This window comes from Ischnura elegans, chromosome 1 (assembly GCF_921293095.1).
Source record: "Ischnura elegans chromosome 1, ioIscEleg1.1, whole genome shotgun sequence".
NCBI lineage: Eukaryota > Metazoa > Arthropoda > Insecta > Odonata > Coenagrionidae > Ischnura > Ischnura elegans.
Window position 1 is genome coordinate 112,518,956 of NC_060246.1, and position 22,686 is coordinate 112,541,641.

Below are 22,686 nucleotides of genomic sequence, written 5' to 3' on the forward strand. Positions count from 1 at the left end.
TACCGATTGAATCTTGAAAGTTCACCAATTCATATGATAAAAGAGCCTCTATCTATTTATCTCTGCATCTGGCTGTATATTTCAAAGTTATTTGTCACTTGTGTGAATCATTGCTTTGTTATCTTCGAAGCCCAGCATTAACAACAACAGCTATGACGTCAAACGTGCCTACTTGTTCTTTGTATGTATTGGCATTGTAGCTGTCCTTGTTTTTGAGTCCACCTTCCATTTCAGTCCATCCCTCTTCTCCTTCCTTCAATGTCTAAATAAGAGCTATTCGCCTCTCCTGACTTTCCCCAATCCCCATTTCCATTCCCCCCTCTGATCCTCCTGATTTAAGGGTATTTAAGGAATTGACTAATATAATGGTGAGCCAAGTCAGTATAGAATATAGTAGGTGAATTTTCTTTTCCTCTTTATTGGATCCATGGAGTAAAGCTGTGGATGTTATATGGCATGCATCCTTGCCTGCTGACTCATCTCCAGCCCTAAAATATTTTTCTTATCTTTTAGTTTGGTTACTGAAACATGTAACATTCACAATTCCTTTATTACAGGAGGATTACTACTGCGCAGATGATGTTGCATTGCCCATCCGGTGGTGTGCTCCTGAGACCCTTCATTGTACAGATACAACAATAGAAACAAAAGAGGTTAGTTGTTTTATGGCCATTTGACCTGTTTATGAATTTTTTTTTTATCTTTTTTGCTGAAATGAGCAGTATCTTGGTACGGTGTGATATCTATTATGTACTGAAAAAATAGATATAAGACTCTAAATCAAACATTAATCAAGCAATAATTTTATTCCCTCAGTTTTTTTGCTTTTTGAGTTTAATTCATTGCCTAATATGATGAGAAATTTGGTGAGATCAGTGTTAGATCTGATGCCTGGAAAAATTTACTTCCTTTTATCTGTCATGGTATTTTCAGCAGCAGTATGCATAATTTTTTCTTCGAGCTTCTTTTTAGGATCATTTATTATAATTATAAATGTTTTATCTATTATACCAGTAACACTGAAAGCTCCCATCAATATGCGAAGTATATTATGTTACATCTTACTGAAGCTTTAATGAGTGGATTCTCCATTGCAATACAGGTGCCACTCTTGGTCTTACTACCAACATTTCATTCAAAATGACAGATGCAATTCAATCATTTCAAAGTACTCATTTCTGTTTTGATTTTTTTTACCTCTTAACAATTTTTTATGAATGATTTCTATCTACCTGGAATTTTAGGATAATTTGAGTTTAAATCAGATTTCAGAATGAAAATTTATTTCAATGATGATGTATAAATGTTTTTAAATTCCAATTATTGGTAAATTAATTTATAATATCAATTTGCTTGTGGAAGTTTTATATTCCGTAAAACGGTGCTTGTATGCCCTAAAAATTAAAAAATAAGTTAACTGGCCTGTGTCATTTTGTGATGGGGTTTTAAGTTGAAATGATGAAATTGTGAGATTTAATTCAGTAATGAGTAAAGGGTGGTTCTTAGATAAAATTTTGTAAAACATCAAATTGAGAATTTAATAAGAAATTAGCTTCATGACTCTTTATATTGTTTATAAAAAATTAGCCTTTACAGAATGCCATGTATTATTATTCTTCTGAAAAACTATAGCTAACTGATGAACACAGTAATTGAAGTCGAGTTGAATTGTTCTATAGATATACCTCAGTGTCTTTTCCAGAGCTTTACTTCTCCATTAAATTTTTATATCTAAGTTCTTTTCTTCCCGGGCATGTCTTCTTTCATAATTCACAGTTTAGATAACAATACACGGAAGAAAAGCTCATGAAACAAGTGCCTACAATACCGTGCATCCCTAAAATTTCATGCTAATTCAAATCAACAGTATCCTATGATTATTTTACTTGATTCTGCTGTAATTTTTTCCCTGAATGATCCCATTGATTAAAGGGTGCTGGAATGTCATGTTAAATGATCCCTATGGCTCTTACATCATTAGAATTATGTTATTTTCTTCAATAGGTGACAACTGCAGCGAACATCTGGAGTTTTGGTGTCATTCTGTGGGAGCTTTGTGAGTTTGGACGCCTTCCTTATTCAGAACTAAATGATGAAGAGGTCATCATCAAAGTTCTGAGTGAAAAGAGCCTTCACCTCGGCCCACCTTCACGCCCATGCCTACAAGCAAATAATTTGTGAGTCAGCCTTGAATTTAGCCACTTACATGTACTAGCCATTTTATTTATGAATATTTTGAGAATTTTATGAAAAATATCCACAATAGCCCTTGCTTCTACTTCCAATTTAAGATTTATGCCCGATGTTAAGGGCTTGCATTTGGAGCCTAAGTGAGCCTATGAGCAAGTGAAAGATGTCATGCTAAATTAATATTTTATGTTCATAAACTCAATTTATTATTTTGGTTTATGTTTTATTGTTTTTCTTCATTTGATCTTCTACATTTTATCAATAATGCACCCTAGATGCTTGGTTTACTTTTGTATAATACATAGGTAATCTTTACTATTCTGTATAATTGTTCAAAAATTCACATTTTTACGTGATTGATTGTGAGTATTCACATATTAAAATTATAAATGATTTGTGGTGTAATATGGTGGAAATTCTTTATTTTTATTCGATTAGACCTTGCACAATTTCACAATATTCATTATCTGCTTTGTAAACCATTTTTTTACTTTCGGTATGATTAATTTTCAAAACTATGTGTCAAGCAATAAACATTATATTTTAACTAACCCGTAAAGCCCATTTGATAAGGTGTGAATTTGTAAATTTTACATTTTTTCTGCTGGCATTTGTGCAAATTTTTTTAGATACATAAGGATAAGTTGAAACAGCTGCTGTCTAGTATTTAGTGGTCTTCATCAGCAGTCATCAATCATAATATTGGTTTGACTCACCTTTCCACTCTATCAGCTAATTCTTTCATATTTACTTTTATATATCTGCTTGCATTCTAGGGTTGTTAATATTTTCTTGCTTTTATTGTGCTCAGGTATCATCTGATGAGGATGTGCTGGAGCTCAAACCACAAGAGGCCTGGCGTGGCCCAAGTGGTGGCGGTACTCAACAACCTGTCAATCCATCCAGAAGGAATTCCCAGCCAGTCATTTGAGGATTTTGAGCGTCTGTGGGCCATGACGAAGCCAAATGGTGTGGTTGCAGTCGTGGAAACCATTGTCCACGAACCTCCTCCCGAGATGATACTGCAGAAGGACGAAGAGGAAGGGGGGGATGAGGGTGAGAGGAGGGGAGAGTTGGAGCCAGTGCAGCGCAATCAGTCACCCTCGCCACATCCATCACTGCATGGGGAGCCCATCTCGCCAGTCATGAAGCACAAGTCCCCAAGCCTCCAGAACCTTCATGGGTCCTTAGAAGACCTCGTCGAGAGCTCCTGCCCCGAGGAAGAGGATGTAAGCAAGGATTCTGGCCCCGTGGTGTGTGAATTGGATGTTGCATCGTGTGCCATTCCGCTAGAAGACAGGACCGAAGCATCGTGGTTGCACGACAGTGAGCCACAAGGCTGCGTCGCAACAGAGGACGATGACGACGCACAGTTTGTGAGGAAAATCTCGGAGGCCATCCGTGACTTGGATGACGTGCTGGCTTTGGAAAAGACCTCCTCATCCTCAGGCTCAGGGACGTCTCCAGAGGAGCACAGTCCGACCAAGAAGAGGTTCCTCTGTCTCTCTCACGAGAAAATTGACGAAAACGGCGTGTTGGATTTCCGACTCAAGGGAGGGGAGGTGAGTTTGGAGGATGCCCAGGTGCCAGTAGTGGATGGCAGCACAAAGGAGCCCTCTTCAGTGCAGCAAATGGACAGTCTGCAGTGGGAGGAAGCATCTGTGTCCTCATCGGAGAGGGAACCTCGCAAGAGGAGTGTCAACGACGATAGTTCGGATGAGTGTAGGGCTGTGGATCAAGTGGGAAGCATTGTTATTGGGGAGGATTGGATGAGGGGGGTGGTTGTGGATTCGAGGGGTGTGGAGGAGGGAGGCATGAAGCCTAAGACTGCAATGGAGGAGGAGGAAGAGGAGGCGTGGAGGCAGAGGGTGGAGAGGGGGGAGTTCACGGCCAAGGTAAGGGAGAAGTCGCGCAGCGTGCAGGACCTGATGGTGCTGACTCACATAGAGGATAGCAGCGAGGGGAGCGACAGCGAAGGCGGAGGGTCGAACACGGGCAGCAGCCCCCCTCCAGGTCCCCTTCTCCCGAGTTCTGTGCACCCTCCTTCCTTTGGCAGTGTTGGGGACCTGCGGAGAGCTGTCCTGGGCGATGAGTTTCGGCACACCTTGGAGAGGCTATGTGCTGCAAACAAGAAGGCTCCGCTTGATCGACCAAACTCTCCCCATTCGGCTGACGTCTCAAACATGTCAGAGGAACTGGAGGAAAATAAGAGCCATTTAGAGAAGGATAAGGAGGAGAATACCGCAGTGTCTAGTCAGGACAATTTGAGTGGAGGTGAAACGCCCCTATCTCCTGGCAAACCTATATCAAAAGTGTCGTCAGGTATAGCCAGTGAGGAGATGCTTGGCTTGACTGAGGATGTGGGTGACAGGAAGGATACCGCAGAAGCACAGTTCCTCCCTGAGAGGATAAGTAACCAGTTTGTTGCTGATAGTTGTAAAAAGTTGGATAGTTTAATAACGAGTACCCCCATTGGGAGTGCATTGAGGAATTCCAGTGCAAATGAGGAATCTTTCCTCTTCAACCTTCCTCTGTCCACTCCGTTAGATTGCTCAATGATTAGAAGTGATACACCCAGCAGTAGTGTGTCAAGTGTCGACCCTACTTTCCCAGAATGTGACCCATCACCCAGTAAAACTGTAAATATTAAATCCAGCTGCGGTGTAATGCCCGAAATCATTGAACGTGCAACATGTGATTTAAAAGTGCCGAATGTATCCAATGAAACCTTGATTGGCACCGCCAGTGATAGTCCTCCTCCTAAAACTTGGTCAGAGAATGTGATAGGAAACACAAAATCATCAAAGGAAAAACTAGAGTTTGAAAGTGAAAATAATGCTTTGACAACTTTGGTAGGCATTGTTCCTGATTCAACACACTCAAAAAATAGCCATGAAATTCTTGTTTCTTCATCATCGGTCGAGAGTATTGTTTCTGTGAGCCCACTCAGTAAATTGGCCATGAACTGCCTGTCTTCCATCCATTCAAAGCCATTTGGTAGTGAAAATCGCGATTCAATTTTTTTAGACCTGTCGTGTAACCACCCCAAAAATCACGGGGATGTGAGCCCTTTGGCCGACTCCAAGAGTGATGGGAAAGGCTCGGACCAAAAGCTTGAGAATTCCCCCCAAGAATCTCCATTGAGTGAAGCACCTGGGGAGCTGGGAGACCAGAGTCCCCTTCATGGCCTTTCGCATGGCATTTCTGGTAGTCAGTCAACAGTGGAGTGTAGAAGTCCTCTAGCTCTTTCTCCCGTAACTGTTGGAATCGAAGATATAAGCAGTCCTACATCAACCACTGTTTTAAGTGTCTCAAATCAGGACATAATAATGAGTGTTGGTAATAGTCCGTGTGAAGAGAAGTTCAAGAGTGATGGTGTGACCAAAGAAATAAATTCTGATTTCCTTTTTTCTGTTGATGCATCTGTGGAGAATATGGACGCAGTGATAAAACCAGATTTATTACTGGATACGGAGAAAGTCAATAAAAGCTTGCCATTCAGTGGAAACAAGGTCCCTTCTGACCTGATTGGTCATTCGAACATGAATTTTCAAGACAATGTCGTTGAAGCACTCATTAGTAATATAGAATCAGAGAAAAATCTTGGAAGTTGGCTTAAACCTGATACAGTCGGCAAAGGAATGGAAAACTCTCACATTCTTTTGGATTTGGTACAAATCACCTCAAAGAAGTTGCAAAAATCATCCAATGCTAGTGATATATTGTCAGAGATAAATGAGCCACACAAAACCGTACCATCTCAGGATGAGAACTGTGAATATGCTTTGTATAATGAAGTTTCAGATGGTGTGAAAGAGTTGAATTCTATCAAGATAACTAAAGAAATTTTTAATGAATCTCAAAATGTTGGAAAAGATAACCCAGTGTCATATGTACCAAACTCTGAAGACTGTGACAGTGCTGGTACTGAAGATTCAGTCTTTGACTTTTCACCTCCTGCTCACGATAGTAGTAGTGTTCCTTTGAAGATTGAAAACAGTCCTCAGGAGAAGCAGACCAGTTTTAAGGAGAGTGGGAGAGACAATGATGATGTCAGTGGCTTTAGTGGCTGTGATAACAGTCGCTTCAGTCCCACCGAGATCAAAGAGTGCGTGGGTTCCGAGGATGAGTTGGAGTTGCACAGGGCCGAGCAGAGAGTGGTGGAAGAAGAGGACGAGGAGCTGGCTCTCCTCGGAGCTAAGCAATGGACCCCGGATGATGAGAGGAGCAGCGACTCCGGTTTCAGGGACAAGGGAAGCTTGAGTGAAAGTGTGGAGGATGCGTGCGAGAGGTGTGATCTTGCGGACGTGGAGACGGTGGCTGAAGGGGAAGAAATGGACGGTGGGGGAGGGGAGACGGTTGCGGAAGGACTGATGCCCTGCAAGTGCTCAGGAAACAATGGGGAATGTACGGACAGTAACGACGAGTTGTATGTGAGTGCCAGGGAGGAGGAGGAACCCACTAGGAGTCCACAGCATGGTAGCACCTCCCCTCCACCCCCAGAAAAGAGGAACGAGGAGCAAGAGGAATTTTGGAGGCAACAGATGGCGTCATTGAGGCAGGCTGCTGGAGATACCGCGTCTCTGATCCGAGAGGCTTCAGCTCCGATCGGAGGGGACTCGTGGCGAGAAGGGGAGGGTTGGGATGAGGAAGACGACATCACGGGAAGCTGTGAAGAGCTGAAAATGTCCTCAGGGTGCGATGATATCGACCGTGGTCTGGATGAGGCCTCCCTGGCTGCCCTTCGAAGTGAACTGCAGGAGAAGCTGGGTGGCAACAACTGTCGCTTTGGTGCAGAAGGTGCTTGCGAAGGGGGGATGTACGAGAGGGCGTGCAGCGAAGAACGACTAAGTGAGGAGGAGGACGATGATGGGGACGATGTGAACGAGGAGAGGACGGACATCACCATACATTACGATGCGTACTTGGCCCAGTTGTCTCCGATTCTTGAGGAACGGGAGAGTGTGGGCTCCAGCGAAATGTACTCTCCCGCAACAAAGGAACCACCACGAGACAGTGTGTCCGATGATAGTGCGACGACGGCATCTGTGAATGACATGGGCGATAATCAGGTGTTCATTTGCACGCCAAATCCACAAGACCTTCCTGTAAACCCTGAGGATGTTCTCATGGTGGACACATTGACAAATCAGGCTTCCTTTGTGGTTGGCAACACTATCGAATTCCAAGAAAATGATGCCACTTCTCCTGAATTCAGTGACTCTCTCGAGGATGATGACAATGAAGAAAATGATTCGCGTGAAAAGTCAGACAAGGGTGATAAACTTGCTGGTATAAGTGGGGAGAATGACGAGCAGAGAAGTTCGCAGTCCCCTTCAGTCAGGTACAGTGTTCCACCCTCCGACTTTTGGGCTGCCATTCCCAGCATTCATCCGTGGAGTAACGGCATGAACAGTCTGGTAACCAACAGCAGCAGTGGTGCATCTCGTCCCTCGCCCCCCCGTTCACCCCTCCTCCTCCCCCCACCCCCTTCCTCTGCACCCATGCCCTCTCCAGAGGAAGAGAGGGCGGGATGCGTGGAGAGGACTGGATCTAAGAAGATCCCCATGTTCCGTGACTTTGAAGACATTGTGGCCCTGTGTCAAAATCAAGGGGACGACTTTTCTGGCTGTAATGACGTAGCCTCGGACGAAGGGTTAAGGGAAGATGGACAGCGATCCAGCGAGGAGACGGAAGTCCCAGCCACTGCGACGGCACAAAATCTGCCTTTCTGGGAAAGTGAGTCATCCGATGGAAATGATTCATCTTCTAGTGGAGAATTTGTGTGGAAGGTCAGTATGAATTTTGACTTAGAGGATATTTTATGAGCTTAATATAGTTAATTTTCTTTTATCTTATTAAGGAACAACAATGTACATGTGTGTTTTCTTTCATCTAAACAATATCAAACATTTTAAAAGGTTTGAAAGATACCTATGTCATTAACGTAGAGGCATGTAAAATTCCTTTTTGAAGTAATCTTATTTATCCTAAAGTGCATTCATAGAGTCCAGGAAGTCTCACTGCTGGGTTGCCTGAGTTTGTGTCTAAATTCACTGAAATGCTTAGATTTGTGTTTATAGTTTAGTGTAAATATATTTAAATTGCAATGTGCTTGCATATGTTGTAGAAGAATAAGGTATCCCATCAAAGTTTGCTTTGCCTTAATTGGTGTGCAAGAAAATCAAACTGAGGGCATATTAATCTGAGGCCGAATTATGGTGAGGGAAAGCCAAGCATGTCACGTTATCTTCCTCTTTTAAGCATACTAATCAGAGACGAAATATGTACCTGTAATTTTGTGCAAATGCTTGTTATATTTGCATTCTCTACGATGTCTGGAGAGCATTATCTTCACCTTTTTCCCAAAGTCAGAAGAATGAGGAAACAGAGATGTTTTCCAAGTGGATCTAAATTGGACTTTGACAGAGTGTCATAGAAAACCTGAAGAAAAAAATATAAAGAAGACAAGTACAAAATTGGGAATTTTCAGGAAGACTCTAGTACAATGTTTGAAAGACATAAAGTAAGGATTATTTTATGTGCCTCAACTCAGGAGGCCAGAGCAAATTGTCCTTCAGGATGGCAAGCTGACGGTATTCCATCTCCAATTTATAAGGCCAAAAAATTGTGTGCCATTTTTGGATTTCCCTCATCAATAATTTGACCAAAGAATAACACGCCATCAGAAAGGGTACTGAATTTCTTACTCACCAATTGTGGGAGCACAAAGTCTCTCGGGATACTTTTTACTGACTGTTGTGCTTATGGGATAAAATTTTTATGCAGTGCATCAACTTACTTCAAGAATTAGCTGTTAGCTTCTTGTTATACATTACTAGTATCTTTGCATTTGTGAATATGTACATCCAAGTAAAATTTTTTGTTGGTTTATTTTTGAGTGTTGAAGTGCCTCACATACTTAGGGACTAGGAAAAAAACCTTTTGAAATCCAAGTAGTGGTAGTGGTGTTGACTTTGTGGAATTTCTTCGTAGTCGGTGCTGAAGAATTTTCTTAGTGGTTTTTTCCAAAATAGGTTCCATTGTTACCTTCAAGGATTTTGTGACAGAGTAAGAAAGCACCCTCCCCCCTTGGAGTGATGCCTACTCAAGCACTGAACATAACCACTATCTAACTCTTATCTCCCCTTAACCACCCCCTCAGCACTTGAAAATTTCCGAGCCCTATCTCCCTTTTCCCTTGAATTGACTGTACATACATAGTGTTCATTTTTCATTACTTTTTTACCTTAATAGAAAGTTAATCTATGAAATAAATGTTTACTATTTAACAGCAAAACCTTTTGTGGTAATAGCCAATTTGCAAATTATTTCTTATGATCCTTTTGAAAATTTTAATTTTTATGTGCATTTATCAAGGAACCTTTGCCTTCATGTGTTACGAATCGCATCATAGATCTGAAAATATTTTAGATGCCACCATATTAATTTTGAGAAAAGTGAGTTTTGCCTCTTACATTTGTTTTATTTACCCAACAATAAGTCAGATATTTTTATTTATTGATTACTAACTAGATTATTTTCTACATAAATGCAGTATTTTGGTTTGTGATGAAGTTCTCACTTCTAATACAAGTTTAACCCCATCTTTGGATAAAATTTCTGTCAGAACCTTGTCAAACAAATGAAAAAAATTACCTATTTTTATTGTCTTAATTTAAATTGCTGTCTTCCATGCTCTAATTGAGATCTGGCTTAATAAAGGAGGGATATCAACATCATGTTAGGTTTTCTGTGATAATCAGCTGGCTGGCATAATGTAGCTATGGCAAGTGAATTTCAGTCTATGATACTCTCAATATAAGGGCGTGCCTAGGATCAAAACAAGGGGGGGGGGTCAAGCCATGGTTGTTCGAGTTGTAACATTTAAGTATGGAAAAGGTGAATGAAACCATTATAAAAAAATAACAGTGCTTTATTAGTTTTTTAATTATTATTATAGTATTCTATCAATTAAGGTAAGTTTCCATGAAGTACTAAAGAAGTGTTCCGGGAGCCCTCCTTTCCTTCCATCACTGCCTTCTTCAATTCCCTTTCAATCTATCTAAAAATCCTATTCTTTTCCTTCCCCTCCCTCGTTTCCCTAACATTCTACCCTCTAACACCATTTTCAAAATCTCTTCCCCGCTAAGTACTCCTCCCATCCATACCTTCTGTCTCCTCCGTATCTCATCTTAAAGCTGCCTCTCCTCGCCAACCATATCCAGCCCTTGGTCATTCCTTTTCCTCTCCGTCACTTTCACCTTCTCCATTCTTCTCCATACCCACACCTCTAATGCCTCCAATCTTCTCTCATCTTCTTTCCTCAGTGTCCATGTTTCCGCACCGTAGAGATGTGCACTCCAGATCAAACTCTTCACTAACCTTTTCTTTAAACTCTTACATAACGATCCTCTCAGAAGCTCCTTCCTGTTCATGAATGCCTGCTTTGCTAATGCAATTCGCTTCCTGATGTCCTTGCTACTTAGTCCGTTTTCCTCTAATGTGCTGCCTAAATAGTTGAATTGCTCTACCTGCTCAAGTTTTTCTCCACCTACTTTTATCTTGAGTCTCACATTCCTCGATTGTGATGCTTTACAAAACCGCATTACCCTAATCTTCTTGTGATTAATTATCATCCCATACTCCTCGCACCGCTCGTCCAATGCATTCACTAGCGCCTGCACTACCCTCGCTGACTGGCTAATCAGTGCCTGATCATCCGTGAACCTTACCGATTTAAACATCATTCCTCCCACTTTCACTCCAGCTTACTACTCGTCCCACTAGTACAACTTCCACATCCTCCACTCGTCCACTCAGCGTGTATGTTAAAAAGCAGCGACGATAGAGAACGGCCTTGCCTCACACCTCGGCCTATGCTTGGCCACCCAGATTCTCCGTCCGCTAACCTCACTTGCGCAGTCTGGGCCATGTACAGATTACAAATCTGTAGTTTATCCCTCCAATCTACACCTTTTCTCTTATTTGCTGGGAAAAAATTATTTTAGTTATATGTCTTTTACTAATATCATTTTTCATGGGTTTGAAGAAAATTTGTTGAAAACTTTCTTTTTAATCCAGTCCTGATTTTCCTGATAGACTTATGCGATTTTTGCTCTCAGGGGTGGGTGAAAGGGCAGCTGCCCCCTCCTGCCCTGGCTGGGTTCACCCATGTCTCAATAGACATATGCTGAGCTCAGCCCTAGTAACACTGCTCACTGCTACATCAGGCATAAGCATGCTATTGCTAAGCTATTTGCTTGGCAATGTGGACATGACTATTATCATATGTAATGGCTTCTTGAATAAGGGTGGCATTGTTTTTGTTGATTTCCAAACTGTGATACTGTGTGTGTGTCAGTCATATGAATTTTTCCTTCTGTATAGCCCTTTCGTGCTTTGAACTTGGTACCCACTGATTCTTATGTTCATAATCGGCCCTTTTGTGCGCATCACTCTATGTGAAGCTTAATTATAAGAGATGACTTTTCTCCTGAACATCTTGTGGATTTTAACTTGTACTAAATTAATTATAAAATTTCCCTTTTCTGAAGTAACTAAGCAAAGATTTTTCTTTTTGCCCGCTCAGAGCTGTAAATATCTTTGAAATTAAGTTGGAATTTGGTGTTACTAGTAGCCTATCTTAATAATTTTAATTCATCTAATGTAAATTTCTACTTATTAAGTATTGTTGCATTTTTGTTGAAATTGCGTATTCATAATGTTACCTCTTTTGTTTTAGTCTTTTTTCCTTGTGTGTGCTTCTACTTGCCATGTTTTGGAAGAGTGAAAGCTTTTTATGACTTTTTAATACCTTAACCATTTGTAAAATGATCAATTACCTGCATGGTTTCTGTTAATCGAATTAAATGAAATTTCATAGTATGTAGTATGCTTGAAAAATCAATGTTATATAGTGTAAAGCAAGTTTAGTGATTGGCCATTGTGCTATTAGTCAGCTTGAAAGTGTGTCATACTGAGAATCAATCTGAGAAGTACAGGGGTCATTTTGCTGCTCTTGCTTCCCAAAGCCCCTACCTACTAATCCTTAGTCACTATCCTTCCTCTGCATACAAATACCTAACTCCCTGTACACTCTTGTACTCTTCAAAAACGTTATGCAATGATTTGACGGAGATAGTGAAAAAGTTAGGGGGAAATTAATATTTTTGTCTGGTATGTATAAGTCAGGGAATTTGAATTCAGGATTCTTGTAACAAACCTGTCCTTTTCATTGTCCAACATATTGTATTGTCCTTTTCTCAATTGAATTATGTATAGTTAATCTGGTCATATGCATCTTCAGTTGGCTTCATTATAGCATTCATCACCTTCCTCTCTCATTTAGCAAAGCTCTTATCTAGCCTTGGCCAGGTCCTGAAGGTACATTTGTAAATATTCCTGTGTTGTAGCTGTGGCTCTTCCTAGATTAATGGGTACAGAGGCATGTATATCATCTGTTTTATAAAATGAAGGCCATAGCCTGGAAAACTTTCTATTTTGGGGTTTCTGTGTGACAGTTGAGTGAAATAATTTCCCAAGGCGGCACTACAGAGGGCAGCCTTATGGAATTACTGCACTCAACTGGAGGAGGTATGTACATATACTTCAGAACGTATCTTCCACACCTTTTAATGGGTTTGAACCAATGCCTCTACCTTTTGTGAGAGTTTGAAATTGCTGTTCTTTTTGGAGAACAAATGAAAGAAAATGTGCTTTATAAAGTTATGTTGATTGTTCCATTGGTAAGTGGAACAAACCAGTTTGTTCCTGTCTACGAAAAATTTAGTGGGAAGATCTTTGTGATGTAATGATATTTGTAGCCCTTAGGCTTTCTTTTTTACCTATTACTACATCTTTCACGTTCTGTCCTTTGTGTTCTTGCTTGGTGATTGGCTGATGTGATCTGTTGGGGAATATGGTGTTTTCTGGACTTAGGAAGGTGAAAGGGATGTTCCACAAGCAGTAGATGCATCTGCCTTGGAGCAAGTCTCCCGGGTAAGAAATATTTTCTCTTCTCCATGGTGACCCATTCCTTGCATGTGAATTACTTTTATCATCCAGTAAAAGGAGCTTATTTAAATGTACTCAAAATGGCATTTAATCTGTATTTACATATATGATTGTGGTGTAAAATTGTTTTTGTGGATCATAAGCTGAAGGTAATCCTCTAATGGCAGTAGATATCTGCACATGAAAAATCACCAGTCTGATGTGAAAGAGCAAGGAGGTATAATGATTAAGTCTTCATCAACAAGATTTGCCGGGAAAGCACCGAATCCTTCAAGGAGGCATATTTATATAAATGGGGCTGAGAGGACCGTGCCCCTTTCCTAATGAGAAAAAGTGAAGTACTGTAATGTTGATGAATCCATTCAATCATTCTCTTCTCCAAGGCCTTGGCATTCAGTAATACACAGCCTCAGGCCCGTGCTGGGTCGCCGGGATGTTTCCCAGTGCACCCTCCAGTCTCGGTGTAGCCCCGCAGTAGTCCCCCCTGCATAGTAATGGCGCCCTCTGGCCATGGCCATCCACCGCCCTAAGAAGGGGTCCAGCACAGGCCTGCACAGCCATATATATTATTGTCTGCATATGTTCAAGTATAAAATATTTGGGGGGGTGCTTATTTCCAATGAGCTAACCTAATCGTATTTTAATCTTGGCCCCTCCCTCTATTATCCATCTATCATCTTTAGCTATTGCATAGAACTATTTAAGGAGGGTGGAAGGCAAACCCTCAAGGCCAAAATCACGCAACCGAATTTTACTAGTACATATTCCTGAAGTGTCCTGACTCGAGCAATCACCTCTCGTTGCCAAGGTTATATTCAACACTCAGCATTAGAGACGTACGGAAGTTTAGAGTTGCTAATGGTTGTCCCTTCAGGGGTGAATATAATGGAGGCTCCCCATCGCTGGAATTGGGATAAATAACAAATACTGATGTCATTAATAGTTTGTCATTGAAGCTATGAGCCATGTATCTACAGTCTGGGGCAATTATCAATTCATAGCCTTGTATTATACATGCCTAATCTAATGAGGAGCTGGAATGCTGCACAGGAGAAAAATGTGAATGTTTAATATTTAAAAAAAATTGTATGAGATGTTACTAAATTTTATTTTTATAATAGCAAGGTAGATATCTTTATTTTGTAAAATAAAAGTTGGGGCTAATTCGGTGATGGAGTATTCATAAAAAATCAACTAGCAATTTTTTAAACATCTAAATATAAAAATTCTAGGAAATGGCATCTAGTCAACATTATTTGTTAGAAATGTTTGAAGCAAAGACTGCTTAAAGTGGAACCATAAATCATGGGCCTACAACTATTTTATGAAGAAGTACATGTACGTAATGACTTATATGTGATTGAAGACACATATTTTTAGCAAAAACGTTAGAAATTTGCATATAGAGCTTAATTGTATTTCAGAGAACAGTCTAATAATATTTAAATGTATGTATATTAATTCAGAAATTTTCATCAAAATCTGAGACCATAAGTGAAAGCCTGTAGAGGAAGAACTGTCATGGACAAAAGTGGTGAATACATAATTGAAATGGATCTAGAACTTTCCGCCCACATTTATCAATAGAATTAACATTTTCCAAGTTTTTTATAAATTCAAATTCCAATATCTTATCACTGACACAATGATATGAAATTAAAGTTTTAAGATCTGAACAATGTGTGCTCCATACATAAGTAGCCAACACAGATTGTCTCCTCTCAAAATTGACTTCTTTCATTATGATGTCTTGAGTTTCTGCCCATTTGCCCAATATAGAATGATTTACAATTTTATTTTAGGTTTACGAGTCACTCTCTGAATTCCCAATGGCTGTGATTGAAGAAGAGGATGAAGATGACACATGCAATGGAGAAGGTGAAAAGGATGATGGTGCCAGCGACAGCTCAGGAAGCATAATGGAGTTCATTCCTTCGGTGTGGAATAGTGCTGCTGAGCCAAGCCATTCATCACTACGAAGTCCTGACCGTAAATCTGTGAGTGTCCCTTATTTTTAAATTATGTTCCAAATTTGCTTCATTTTTCATTGCGTATGTCTTCTTGCATGACCATCTGACTTGTTGATCTGACCAAGATTATGGCTTTAAAATATTTCTTGCCATCTTGCTGTGAATTTTTCTCTTTTCCACAAAATTCCTCTCTGTTAATCATTTCTCACTTTATTTTAGTCGGTCATTTTATGTCGTGAAGTGAAAGGTCTTGAAATAAAACTACTTCCACTTCTTTATATTCCTATATTTTTTTCTTCTCATCTGTTGTTTAATCTTTGTTGTCAGCTGCTGGTAGGACCCTCAATTGTTCCTGTAGTATTTTTCTTTTAGGTTTTGCACGGTGATTGTACAGTAAAAACCTCAACCAATTGAACCTTTTTATTTCATAAAACTCTCAATATAGAAATGATTGCAAAATCCTGGCTAGACATAATTCATAATAATAGGAAAATCCTCTCTATTAAATATATCTTTCATTAGTTATCCTTTATGTATATGATGGGTAACCTGGCCCCATGGCAAATCACAACCTCTCTTCTTAAAAATAGTGATTTTTTTCTAAGCACTTTCTAAACTTGCAGCATAGAACTTAAAATGTTTTATTGTTTCAAAGCTTGTGTATAAGATTGAAAGGTGTGGGTTTGAGCCTTCGAATATTATTGCCAGCCCCTATGAAAAAATTGTATAAAACCTGTATAAAATTGTATAAAAATTTTGTATACATTCTGTATAGAATTATATACAAGTTGTATACAGTCTCTATACAGATTGTATAAAATCTCTATACAGATTTTATACAGTCTGTATACGTTATATACAAAAATGAGTGTATACAATTTGTATAAAAATATACATTTTTATACAAATTATATACAGGCTGTATAAGAATTGTATATGGGCTGTATACAATTGTATACGGGCTGAATAAGAATTGCATACGGATTGTATGAAAGAAGACCTACCCTATGAAAAAATTGTATAAAACCTGTATAAAATTGTATAAAATTTTTGTATACATTCTGTATAGAATGTTATACAAGTTGTACACAGTCTCAATACAGATTGTATAAAATCTCTATACAGATGTTATACAGTCTGTATACAAGTTATATACAAAAATGAGTGTACATATACAATTTGTATAAAAATATGCATTTTTACACAAATTACATACACGCTGTATTAGAATTGTACATGGGCTGTATAAGAATTAAACATGGGCAGCATAAGAATTGTACATGGGCTGAATACGGGCTGAATAAGAATTGTATACAAACTGTATGAAAGAAGACCTAGGAATACCTCATCCAAAATAGGTGGAGTAATACTACCCATTTTCTTCCTCATTTCATCTCAGGTCATAAAGAAACACTCATAAAAATTATTCCAACAGACCATTTCCCTTACCACACTTCCTCTAGGAACCCACATGCATACAAAGGCATAAATAAAAATGGAGTGAATGCTGTCCAAAATATAACATTATAATCCTTTAAACATTGTTAAACTGAAAACTAACCAACCATTCAATACCAGATTTTTAAATGATAAATAGGGGATTCTCAAGTTAAACAGTGGAAATTAAGAATAGCATGTAATTAATTCAAAGTAAAACATCACTTACTCATAAAAAAATAAACGTCTACAAGGTACTTCCCACACAGCACACGGACACCTTTAAGACACGTTTAGGTTAGGACTGAATTTCGTTCGATACTAGTATCTAAATAATAGGTCCAGACAAGAATTTAAATAAATTAGGCTTCAATTCCATACACAATATTTATTGGGCTTCTTTGGTGAAATAATACAACACAAGAAACTACATAAGTATTATGTACTTAATTTTCTTCTCCCCCTGCAACCGTGTTGTTGCTGTCACTTGGCGTGCCTTACTGAGTTTCTAATAGCCACCTCCACATCTTTTTCAGGGACTGACATGCTCTCCTGCACTGCTACTGTAGTAATGAAGTATATAAAAATTTCATTGTAGCAAGAAATTGCCTCTTGTAGGTAACAAGCAGATTACATAAGACAGGAAACTACAGTCTTATTAGTCTCGTGTTTAACATTCTTAAGGTTTCAAAATTAGGAAACCTGTCCATTTTAGGCCGTAAACATTTTAGAAACTTTTCTTTGGATTTTTCTTCTTCTTAAAAAAGAAAAGATTTTAAGTAAAAATATTAATACATTATATATTTATAAATGAAAGTTATAAAATATACTAGTAATGCATATATTATAATTAAGAACATTTTTCCTAGAGCAATTGTTGCACGACAGATCCGAACGACAGAATACAACGAACACAACTAAAATGCAAGAATTTCCAAATGAATTGCTGCTACAATATTTTAAAACACCACTTTGTCCTGTACATCAACATCATGAAGCCACTTTTAACTAGAAATTACGTCCAAAGAATTTCAGGGAGAAAGGGTACATACCTTAATGTTTTCCGTAGGGGTGAAATTGTCTCTTCTTATCGCCAAAATACACTTCTTCTTCAATCCATGAAGATCTATAGGAAAGGTAAAAACTTGAACTTTGGGTCTAGTCCTGCAGGGGTTTCCTTCGCATACCGGCACCACACACGAGAAAGGCATATTTAACAAAAATGCCTCACAAACAAGTTTCTGAAGCCCACCGAATGAAATTAAAGAATAACGGAAACTTCACTATTCACAAAAACTCTAATTTTCACCAACTTAACCACAAAAATCTAAGGAATATGGTGAAACAACGTAAACCACGTACTCTCCAACGGCGATCCTGGGCGATCCTTCCGCAGGCTCTCTTTCTCGGTGGCTATGGCCCCATCCGCAAAAGAAAATAGTCCCACACCGGATATGAATTTTTTTATCCAGAGTATCCAGAAACGAAATGACTACTGTGTCATATATTAAATCACGAGTTTTTAGGAAATTTGGGCGTATGTGATACAATTTTATCGCTGCATATGAATTTGTCAGTGTACTGTTTAGAACCTTCGTACCGCTTCATACAAACGGGACACGGGGACACTATGGAGATATGGACGCCCGCTGGTGACATTGAATCTTCCAAGTGGCATTGAATGACTAGCGTTGATGGATCTCCAAGACTCTTGTTTAAAATGCGATTCATGATCTTTAGAAGCAATTGAACTCTTGAATGTGGAACATTATTTTTGTCCCCTACTAAGTTCATTTTTGGACTTAAATTTTTGACGCCTCGGTTGAAAATTTTCCAAGTGGCATTGAATGACTAGCGTTGATGGATCTCCGAGAATCTTGTTTAAAACGCGATTCATGATCTTTAGAAGCAATTGAACTCTCGAATGTGGAACATTATTTTTGTCCCCTACTAAGTTCATTTTTGGACTTCAGTTTTTGAGGCCTACTTTGAATTGCTGTTATACAAATTGTATACATTGTGTACAAATTGTATACATTTTATACAAATTGTATACATTGTATACAAATTGTATACATTGTATATGCTGTATACAGCATGTGAATTAATACAGTTTATACAATTTGTATACATTGTCCGTAGTTTATACAACCTGTATAAACTGTATAGAAATTTTATACGGTTTTATACAATTTTTTCATAGGGGAGATTCGTTGCAACTCTAAGAAAGGGGGGAAGAGAAAGTATTGCCATATTTCTTTTCACCAAATGAATACATATGTATAATTTCAAATGGTGAATATTTATGTGTATTTATTATGCCTGTATTTAATGCCTGTATAAAAAATAGCCAGTTTATAACAGGACTTTTAAGTCACTTAAAGGCCCCATACTTGTGTTCATAGACATAATTGTTGTTAGCACTTAGCAATGGTTGTGGCAATTTTTAAATATTCAGTAACGGTTACACATACATGTGTTCTGATGACTTCCATTTCAATTTTGCATTGTGCAGTGCCATTGCTAATTACATAATGACTTTTTTATGGACTTATAAAAACATCCATTCAAAATTGTCCATCTCTTTTATGTCTCTCTATGTGGAATTACCAGGATTTTGGTCCCTTCAGTTTTGGTTTACAGAGTTTTTACTGCAAATGCACCATTGTAAATCTTTTGCATTATCTGGTTGTGTAAAGAGTTGAAAAATTTTATCCTTATTATTCTCAATCACATCATATAATTTATGCCTCACGCATTTGTCCTCACGCATCTGTGTGTTTTTTGTGGCATTGATCATTCTTGCACTCTCGTCATTTTACTGATCCCTAAGACCATTCCATGTATTCAAATCTCCACGTATTCTCACTCTTGTCTTAATGTCTGTTATCTTCATTTTCTTCCTAAACAGTCAGTAGATGGTCACACACTCTGTAGTAAGTCCAACATTCTGATAATTATTTTTTCTTTTCTCCTCCTTATTGCATGACTTCCTTAATTATTTATGTGATAGGTTTATGATCCATACAAATTCCTGTGCTTGCTCCAGTGGCGGCTTGTCAGGTGAAGCGATTGAAGTGCCGCTACCCTACATTTAGACAGAATTTGTGAGAGTGTTAATTATCACATGATTTGGAATGTACATTAAGTTACATTTTGTAAGGTTTTAATGTGTATTATCCTATCCTATATGGTACTGTATTAGTACAATGCAATAATAATATTAATGGTAGTGCAATGTTCCTAAGGGACAATGATGATGAATATGTGCGTACATTCACCAATCTGAAGCCTCGGAGTCACTTCAGTGGGTGAAAGGCCCAGCTCCCTGACTTCACTTGCTATCAAGGAGAAAGTCAGGAAATGACTTTTCTAACCCAAGAAATGTAGCTGGTTGTTATGGCTACTGCCTGCTAAGTTTTCTAATTTTGGTGGCTACTACCTGCTAATGTATACTTTTGAATTCCAAAATATACCTTGTTACCAGGGGCACATCTATCCATTCAGAAAACGATTTGAAAAGGATTGAGGAGGGAATTATCATTATTTCATCGTCATTGGACAGAATATTGTGCCTCGTAGTTGATATTGTGCATAGGCTCGACCACTAAGAAAGTCAGCAGCCCCTTCAGAGGTCACGAGCCATCAATTTGCTCATTTTTGAAACATTTCCTGAGATAGGAAATAGGCTCTAAAGTTGTTATATATATTTTGGCCCAATAATCGTTTACCATATAATGGTCATGCGCAAAAAGGAAAAACCATTTGCCTTTAGGATTTTAGTTTACATTTTATATTAGATAGTTTTGGTGTTGATTATTAATTTTGCACCCTTCGGAGATTACAATTGGATCCCATGGCACCCACAGTAGGCACACCTGTACGTATGACCACATTTAACTCCTTCCATGGCATTTGCACGTTTGAAGTTGTATTTTTTACCTAACATTGTGAAGGTTTTCGAGTGAGAATTTTTGCATATATTATAAGTGATTGCTCTATTTTTGTGTTGGGACTTCGTTATATCATGTGTCATGTGAGTGTGCTCTGAGGGAGAAATGAAATTCACCAAAATAAGTAATTATGATTTCCCTCCTCTCCCATGCGCACAATGGAGGATGAAGATGTTGAAGTAAGTGTTTCAGTTGATAATTACTTGCGTCCCCTATAGTCTGATGCTCTGCTTCAATAGATAACAGTATGTAAAATAGTGGGCTCGTTCACCAAATTTTTTTTAATTCTCGATTGTGATGGAATTTGAAAAATAAAGAGATCCGTATTTTTCTGTTTCTCGATATTTTGTGTACCTTTCGAAGCATTCACGGAAGAGCTGACTGCCTTAACCCTTTCGTAGACAAGTTGATGACATCATGAGCTCATGCAGAGCAAGTTGTTGTCCCATCTTTTCTACTCCTTGATTTCACATGGTTCATTGTTATTTACACTTTAGTGAGTGATTCCTTTCATCAGGGAAAGTTGAATAAGCCCGAGCTCTTGTGAGAGCACCATTTCATGAAAACGTTGCCTGCAACTTTTGGATTTTTTGTATTTTAAACTTAGAATGGCTGGATAGGAAATATTTTTTTATTCATCTAAGCTTTTCTTTCCTTTTCGTGTGCCAAATTCTGTGAATGAATTGCATTTTCGGGCATGGGTGAACGACCTCATTATTTGACAAGGTGAGAGGGGCCCTCACATCTTTCAATCCCTGGTCAAATTTCATCCCACTAAAGTATACATTTTAATTCCATTTCTTATTCTCTTACAGGATCAGAAGAAAAATGTTTCCTTCAAAAGACAGAAATACCACTGTGTTTATGAATATCCAAAGGAAGAAGCAAGTGATTCAGAATCTGAATGCCAAGATTCTCCGACGAGAAGGCGCTGGGATGTGCAACAAATTCCCCCATTTGACTACTCCAGCTTTGCCGGTAAGCTTGTAATTTGTGCGTTCATTTATTTTCTTCTATTGCAGGTAGTTGTGAAAACAAGAGAACCTGATTGGGTTGGGTTTTTTCTATCAGGGTTTTTTGGGGGACAGCATGATAAGTAGAAATGCTGAGTGGGACACGCTGCCAAACTCAGAGAGACTGATGATAAGACTTTATTTACCAGGAAAAGTTTATGTGTATGTACTATCATTAGCACTTGACTCTTTAAAAGAAAACCTTCCTAAATTTAATTTGACTAGTCACATCATAAGACACGATACCCTAATATAAATTGGAATAATCGAAGGACAGTTAAAAGGATAGAATGGTGGAGTGAATGAAACTCGTGGAGCAGGTGATAAGGATGTGAAGCAAAAGCCCCATTCATATCATCTCACTTGGTGTAGCGTGACGTGTTATGGTGTGACCAGTTGATGACGTAATCTCTCAATCATGTCAGAAATCGTGCAACAATCATGAAATCCATTTGAGAGGGCCAACAATAGGTTTCATGTTCCTGAATGGAAAAAAATATATTCCTTGAAACTAGTTAATTTCGATGGATATTTCAGTTTTTCACAATTAAATTATATTCTGAATCATGCTTTGCTCCTTGAAGTTGTTTTGAAGCAGCTTATGCTCTTCTGAAGTAATCAATTCCTCATTTACACCAAATTAACTCATGTGAAATTGTTGTGAATGAGGATATAAGTGGGTTTTAAAGGGACAATCTGATTGGGGAATGAGTGGAGAGTTGCATCAAACCAGTCTTTGAATTGGTGACTGATAGTGATGGTGGCATTGTTTGCATTGCAGAAACAACTACCTTGTTGTAGGTAGTTTTTCCTGATTGAATCAAATTTTGGAATTGACCTATCTCTTATTCTCGCCTACTATACTGGTTGCAATTAATCCTCAATTATCTCATGTTTTACACAAGTTGGGCAGTAGTAGTTGGGCACCCACTCCAAATTTCTGTAAATCCAGTGATTCCAGTGGTCTCAAGAGTTTTCTTTTGTCTTGTTTAGTGTAACCAGTGATCCTTTTTATCTTAGTTAACACTATAATGGAGACGTGGTACAGTGAAACCTCGATATAACGACACCCCACGGTGCACTAATAAACACTCGCTATAGCGAATT

At 38.7% G+C, this 22,686-nt stretch overlaps 1 protein-coding gene across 1 annotated transcript in view; it reads left to right on the top strand.

Moving 5' to 3' along the window:
• The window catches only part of LOC124168207, a 235,138-nt gene that overhangs the window by 203,662 nt on the left and 8,790 nt on the right, over positions 1 to 22,686 (top strand). Inside the window, exons 7-13 of the mRNA XM_046546342.1 lie at positions 558 to 653; positions 2,005 to 2,177; positions 3,002 to 7,982; positions 13,132 to 13,191; positions 15,009 to 15,203; positions 20,731 to 20,745; positions 21,382 to 21,544. Coding sequence (XP_046402298.1) covers positions 558 to 653; positions 2,005 to 2,177; positions 3,002 to 7,982; positions 13,132 to 13,191; positions 15,009 to 15,203; positions 20,731 to 20,745; positions 21,382 to 21,544 — 5,683 coding nt within the window. The remainder of the gene's footprint in view (positions 1 to 557; positions 654 to 2,004; positions 2,178 to 3,001; positions 7,983 to 13,131; positions 13,192 to 15,008; positions 15,204 to 20,730; positions 20,746 to 21,381; positions 21,545 to 22,686) is intronic.